The following is a 6,828-nucleotide window of genomic DNA, read 5'->3' on the forward strand; positions in this document are numbered from 1 at the left end:
AAAAGGCATTTTAGTAAGGATGCTTTGTGAAAGAGTGGCTATATTTGCAATTTCAAGATACATACAAGTGAAGGCAAAAAGTTATAACATCTGTCTTAACGGCCTTTCTTGGTTCTTGGCCTCATATTCACCATGATAATTACTACAACAGTGCGTCTACAGCTAAACTGTTATTGAAGAACAAAACAGTGGTCTGTGGAACAATCAGGAAGAATCATTCGTGGGTTGCCAGAGCTACTGTAAGAAAAGTCAGAGCTTTCAGAGAGAAGTGACATTTTGTAGAGAGGTTCCATTATTCTCACATAGAAAGATGAATGGCCAGTACATATGATATCAACCATTCCCGATGCCTCTACACGTAAATATCATCACAAAACCTGTGTGTATAGTGGATTGCAACAGATATGTAAAGAAAGTCAATCAGAGAGAAACCAAGATGGCGGCATAGGTAAACACCAGAAATTGCTGCCTCCCACAACAAATTCAAAAATACAACTAAAAGACAAAATGGACATCATCCAGAATCACAGGAAGGCTGGCTTAGTGGAAATTCTACTAGAAGGAAAGAGAAAAGCACACAGACTCAGAGAAGGTGCGGAAATAAAAGTGCAGAGGTACAGAGGCGCACGTGGAAAGGGCTGGCCACTGAGGACTGGGCTGTCTTTTTTAATCGGGAGGGAGTCTCAAGCTCCCGACTGCTCTGAACTCCAGTTCCAGGTGAGTCTCTGGGGACCCAGACTCATTCAGGGAGAAACTGGACTGTCTGGCATCGGTCGGAACTCGAGAGCGGCTTTCTCTCAGAGGTGCTTGCAGCGATTACCGGGACACTGAGACTAGAGGCCTCTTAGGGCAGGGCTGAGGATCAGCCATAGCTGTTTGCTCCGCCCTGTTGATTCCCTGAGACCCTGCCCCACCCAAGCTGTGTGCAGAGGCTTTTGCATATGAAAGGCCAGGCCCTTTGCAATCTGAAAATTACCTAACAAACTGCAGCTGGGTCAGAGAGACCCAGAACTTCCAAAAGAAGGCCCAAAGCCCACAGCAGCTTGCATTGCTTCACAGCTGGGCCTCATCTGGGCACCTCCAAACCCCAAACAAAGAAGAGGAATCTGCAGATCTCTCCATAACTCCTGCTGGGTAGCCTCAGGCAGAGGCTAAATAGCACCTCCTTAGAGATCCACGAGCCAGTGTACCCAGGGGTCAGAGTGGGACCATCCAGATTACAACTCCTCAGATCCATAAGGGACACACTCAGGGGGCAGACTCAGTGAGCACCAAAGCCCCACTGAAGCAAGTCTTGCCCCAGAAGGGTGTCTTCAGCACAGACGTTCTCCCACTGCAGACACAGCTGATTCTCACAGCCAATTGGCCTGGAGGTCAATTCCTCCCAGTGATAACTACAACAATCAAGGATTAACTACAACAAGACTGTGCACAAAGTCCACAAAGGGGTGCACCAAGAGTGTCCACCTCAAGTAATTGCGGAGGCTAAGCCACTGGGCCCTGTAGGACACCTAGCACAGAAAGCCACTCTAGCAACACAGGGAAGCATAAAAAATGTGGAGACAAAGAAACAGGTCACAAATGACAGAAATGGAGGAAAGCAAACTACTGGATATAGAGTTCAAAACCACACTTATAAGGTTTTTCAAGAATTTTCTAGAAACCGCCGATAAATTTAGTGAGACCCTCAAGAAATCTAGTGAGACCCTCAAGGATATGAACAAGGACCAACTAGAAATTAAGCATACACTGACTGAAATAAAGAACATTATACAGAGTTCCAACAGCAGACTAGAGGATCGCAAGAATCAAGTCAAAGATTTGAAATACAAAGAAGCAAAAAACACCCAACTAGAAAAGCAAAATGAAAAAAGAATCCAAAAATACGAAGTTAGTGTAAGGAGCCTCTGGGACAGCTTCAGGCGAACCAACATCCGAATTATAGGGGTGTTCTATAAAGTTTTTTTTTTAATGAGGTACAAAAATTTGGTGCTCAAAATTGCTAGAGAATGGATTACATAAAATTCAACTTAGTGTAGCACACAACCTAGCACCTCTTCCATTATATCTAGAAGAGCTCCAAATAAAGATCCGCCATTCCGATTATCAGGAAAATTAAAAGATCATGTTTTATAAAAAATAGTAACCAGCGATAAAAAAAAAATCTCACTAGGGCATGTTCTTCTAAGGGAAAGCATAGTGAAACACAATAAGAATGTAAAACTTGTTTAATACCATTGCATGTAAATATATATTATGCAATATATCACACTCAAAAAATATTTTTAAAATAAAACATATAACATATGACAAAGTACATTTAAGCTTTTTTAGATGCTTTCATTTAGTATTCAACTTGAAATAGCCGGTCAGCAGGGTGCTAAGTGTTGCCACATGAGAAGTAGGACAGTGAATTACAAGCCAGGGGAAAGCACCTGATTGGTCACTTCTGTTCCCGTTCATATTATTACTTTTGTCATACTGAACACACTAAGAAATTGCCTTTTGGGTAATAAGTGCAGCAGTTTTTATAAGGTATGGCAACATGTAGAAAATGGAATTTTGGGTTATTGATGTCAAGAATGTTTTCTGCCCTGGCTGGCTTGGCTCAGTGGATAGAGCATCGGCCTGCAGACTGAGGGGTCCCAGGTTTAATTCCGGTCAAGGGCACGTGCCCGGCTGGGACATGCAGGAGGCAGCCAATCAGTGATTCTCTTTCATCACTGATGTTTCTATCTCGCACTCCCTGAAATCAATAAAAATATATTTTAAAAAGGATGTTTGTTTTCTGCCATCTAGATAGAGTTGATACTTGTTCCTATAGGTTTCTTAATCTTTCTATAGTGAGAGAGAAAGTAAGGTATCATTGCTGAAGGGCCAAACTAATAATCTCTTGGTAAAGTTTATTGCAAGTAAAATCTCTCTTTTAATTAAGCTGACAATTTGATAAAATTGCATATCATTGTAATTATGTTTAAATGGAAGTCTTGGTACAGCATGCCAAAAAGAGGATAGTTTATTTGAGAGTTATATAACTCAGGTGCCTCATTGAACACCAGTTTCTTTCTGGGAGAATTATGAATTGGATTTTGTTTTACTTCAAATGGATGCTTTTTTGCCCACATTGAACCTGCTGGGATTGATAAGACTTATACTGTCCTTACCCACCTGCCTCTCCATTACTTCCTGCCCTCAATGAGACAAATCCCAGGACAGAAATGGGGCTGGGATTAGGGAGATAGCTACAGAATTAGCACACAACATTCTGCTTAGAGGACAGTGCCTTAAGAGCCCCTATATTTTTCTCTAATAGAAATGCCTAAAATTATCACCAAAAAAGTATCAAGAGTTATTTTACTAATCAGAACTTTAAAATAGTTTTAATTAGATCTAAGTTCTAGTCCCAAGTCAAAAGGCAATCTGCTGGGTTTTTCATATAATCTTGTATTCACAACTTTCTAAATGATAATGTAAATAATAAAGTAATTGGTGGGCTGAAGAAATAGAAGGGAAATCTTCAGCACTATAAGATGTCAAAGCTGTTAATTTGCATATTTACCAAAACACATTTGAGAGTTTGGGAACATTTTTATAAAATCGCCTTTCTCTGTACAACTGGCTTCTGAATTAAACACCTTTAATTGGACAGGAACAAGCTGAAAGCTGGGTACCTAATGTCAGTGGAGTCTTCGGAAGGTTTCCTGGATGAGATCGGGTCTCAGGCTCTCGTCGCTGGCTCCTACGTGCCACCACCCACAGTCCTTCAGCAGATCGACTCAGTAGCGGACGCCGATGTCATAAATGTAAGCAAATGAAAACTTACAGTTTAACATGAGATATGACCTTCATGATCCCCTTTCAGAAGGCATGCTTAAGCTTCCTGGGGCTGCTGTTTGGTGCCTTTCTACCTGGTGTGGAGGCAGGAGGACTCATTACCATCAGATCTGCAAATAGCTTCCTTGTCAGCTTGGGATTTATGTTTCTTCCTCATTTAACTAAATTACCGTTAGGTTAAACCATTTTAAATTGTTAAGAAAAAATCAAATATTGGCAATTTTATGATTCAAACTAATAGTCAAGTTTGGTATTTTTTCTTTTCACTCCCAAGAAGTAAACTCTGTCCTGCCAACCCTTCCTGACCCAGCATCTCGAGATTTTCTTTGTCCTCACAGTCTGAGGCATTCTCCTGCTCTGGCTATGTCTTTTTTCACATATTGTTATTTCTTACAAGATGAGTTGTTTTGAGGGCAAGGATTATGTCTTCTAGCTTCTCTTTGTAATTCCTACTATGCCTAACAAGTACGCGATCTACAGAATAAATCCAAAGGCACTGGGTTTTTCCAGTCATTTCTGTATTAAAAATAAGAATGTCAGCTGCCCTTCCATTGTAGAGGTCTGAACCTTCTCCTCAACAACAGGTCTACCATGGGGCTAGGTAAGGTAGTGACCCGGACATGATTTCACTTGGCCCCAGAGTCTGTTACCTGCTCTTCCAAATGTCTGTCCTCAATTGCCGCCACCACCATCCTTTGAAAAAAGGTGGCCTGAGATCATGTGGGGCTGATACTCATGGTATTACACTTAACGTAGCAACCACCAACTTGAAGTCGTGGTATAAAGAATACTAAAATTTGACTTCCAAGTTAATCAGTGTATTTTTATTAACTCAGGCCATTTGCCATTGTGATACAGAAACAGGAAAGCCACAGACCCGCCCAAGGCCTCCTCTGCCCTATTTTGCAATGTCGGTGAGGCTTTCCTTATCCCCTTTACCAGCTGCCCGCACATCGAGAGTCACACATGTGGCAGGTACTCCCAGGAACAGCTGAGCTTTTCCTCAAATTAAAACCATGCCAGCCCTCTCCTATAGTTCAGTTTCACTAGCGGCTGTGGCAGATTGTTGACTTAAGAGTGTCCTGTGCATAAGTAACAGAATAAATATGTTTTAAGTACTTGATAGTGCATGTTCTTATTTTAACTTTCTGCCTTTTGTTTGTTTACTTAAAGGCTGCAAAGAAGTTTGTTTCTGGCCAGAAGTCAATGGCAGCAAGTGGAAATTTGGGGCATACACCTTTTGTTGATGAGCTGTAAACCTGAAACACATTGTAGGAAAGAGCTGGACATTTTCTCAACCGAGAGCAGCAAACACATGGAAGTTCCACGTCTGTAATGTAACATTGTCTTGATTTTCAATGAGGTGAAAAATCTTAAAAAGTATAAATGCAGGTAATTGTTCCCTGCTTACCTAAAGTCAATAAAATATTCTACGTGTTTCTTGGCATTTTTCCTAATCAATTAATCAACAAGTTTTTATTTTCTGCAGACATGGTTTGGTTTGGTTTGGTCTTTGTTTTTCTTCCTTTTTTTTTTTCTTCTTCTAATTAAGAGTCCCTTCCTGGTCCTGCTTGCATGAGTGGCTGTGACCAGGTGGAAAAGGGGAGGGGAACCAGGCAGCGTGGGGAGGGGTTATCTTCACAGCATTCCATTTATACACAGAACTAAACAGACACGCAGAGTCACTATTGCGGTTAGACGTTGGCAGCATGGGAAAGGGGGGGAACAGGTTGCAAGTAGGGGTGTCATTTAAAAAAATACAGGCCCTCTCCAAAACTGGGCTGGGAGGACGTCTGTTTCAACCCAAGAGGAATCAGAAGATCAAAAGCGGTTTGGGAAGGCCAGGTGATCAGGCATGGAGGGAGGAAGGAGGCTCAGGGGGTGGGGGCCTGTTTAGCAATTAGATGAAGGGATAGTCCTCCCTGTGCTGGGATCCCCCCAGCCCTCAAGTCTGGCAGGAGAGGGACAGCCTGCAACCCCCCCACAGGCAGGTCTGGGGCTGCCAGATGCTCCAGGCAGGGGGCTGGAGGGGGCTCAGAAGGCTTTCCCTCCAGGGGGAGGGCAGCGTCCTTGACCTCGGAGCAGCTTGCTTGTAATTCATGCTTGGTCCTGTAAGCTGCTTCTTGGTGGCGTCCTTGGAGCTGGCATAGCCCATTTTGCTCTTAAGGGGTGCAGACTCAGGGCCCAGAGGTAAGCCCAGGTCCCCTTGCTCTCCTCAGTCTTATAGGCTGCGTTAGGCAGGGCGCAGCGTCCTGCAGCATCTTGACGAAGGGGGCAGAGGGCTCCTCTCCTGTCTGGCCCACAGCACCCACCAGGACCTCCTCGCCCTCTGCCCGGAGGATGTTCTTGCCTTCACTGGGGCAGGAGAGCACCGCCTTCCTGCGCTTCTTCACCTCCTCACACACCTCATGTCACTGACCACTTCGATGACGCCCTCAGCGACAGCCACACAGGCCCTGATGCTGCCGGGCCGCTGGACTGCAGACAGTGGGATAGAATAGCACGAGAAAGGATTACAACCAAGCTGAGTGGCTGTCAGTAAATACTTCCAGCCTAGTATTAGTGGCTTTTTAAAAGATGAACGCAATTAAAAATCTCTCCTTTTGGGTAAGAACAATTAAATGGGCTGGGTTTTACCCTCTTTTTTGCCTATTTGCAATAGAGTTATTTCTCTTTTTTTTTTAAGAGAAGGGAAAGGGAGAGAGAAATGATTGGCTGTCTCCTGCACGTCCCCTACTGGGGATCAGCCCACAACCCAGGAATCAACCAGCAACCTTTCAGTGCCTGGGACAACACCCAGCCAATTGGGCCAGAGCACACAGTTATTTCTGAAAAACAAATTCCCCACCAGTTGTGTGCTGTGTTCCCACTGCTTCATTTTATGTCTGCCTTACCTTCACTATGCAGAGCTTTATTTTCCCTCATTAACTACCAACCCAACATTCAAAGTAAAAGTAGGGCAGAAAAGGGGAAAAAATTCTAATATGAACAACT

At 43.5% G+C, this 6,828-nt stretch overlaps 1 protein-coding gene and 1 pseudogene across 1 annotated transcript in view; one reads left to right on the top strand and one right to left on the bottom strand.

Annotated features, from left to right (window-relative positions):
* LOC132232642 (cytochrome b-c1 complex subunit 2, mitochondrial) overlaps window positions 1–5,281 on the top strand; it is a 32,168-nt gene extending 26,887 nt beyond the window's left edge. Inside the window, exons 13-14 of the mRNA XM_059692047.1 lie at window positions 3,650–3,803; window positions 5,008–5,281. Coding sequence (XP_059548030.1) covers window positions 3,650–3,803; window positions 5,008–5,091 — 238 coding nt within the window. The 3' untranslated portion in view covers window positions 5,092–5,281. The remainder of the gene's footprint in view (window positions 1–3,649; window positions 3,804–5,007) is intronic.
* A 427-nt stretch (window positions 5,282–5,708) lies between these two features.
* Window positions 5,709–6,759, bottom strand: LOC132232545 (cofilin-1-like; annotated as a pseudogene).
* Window positions 6,760–6,828: the final 69 nt, after the last annotated feature.

The sequence above is a fragment of the Myotis daubentonii genome, chromosome 4, assembly GCF_963259705.1.
Source record: "Myotis daubentonii chromosome 4, mMyoDau2.1, whole genome shotgun sequence".
Taxonomy (NCBI): domain Eukaryota; kingdom Metazoa; phylum Chordata; class Mammalia; order Chiroptera; family Vespertilionidae; genus Myotis; species Myotis daubentonii.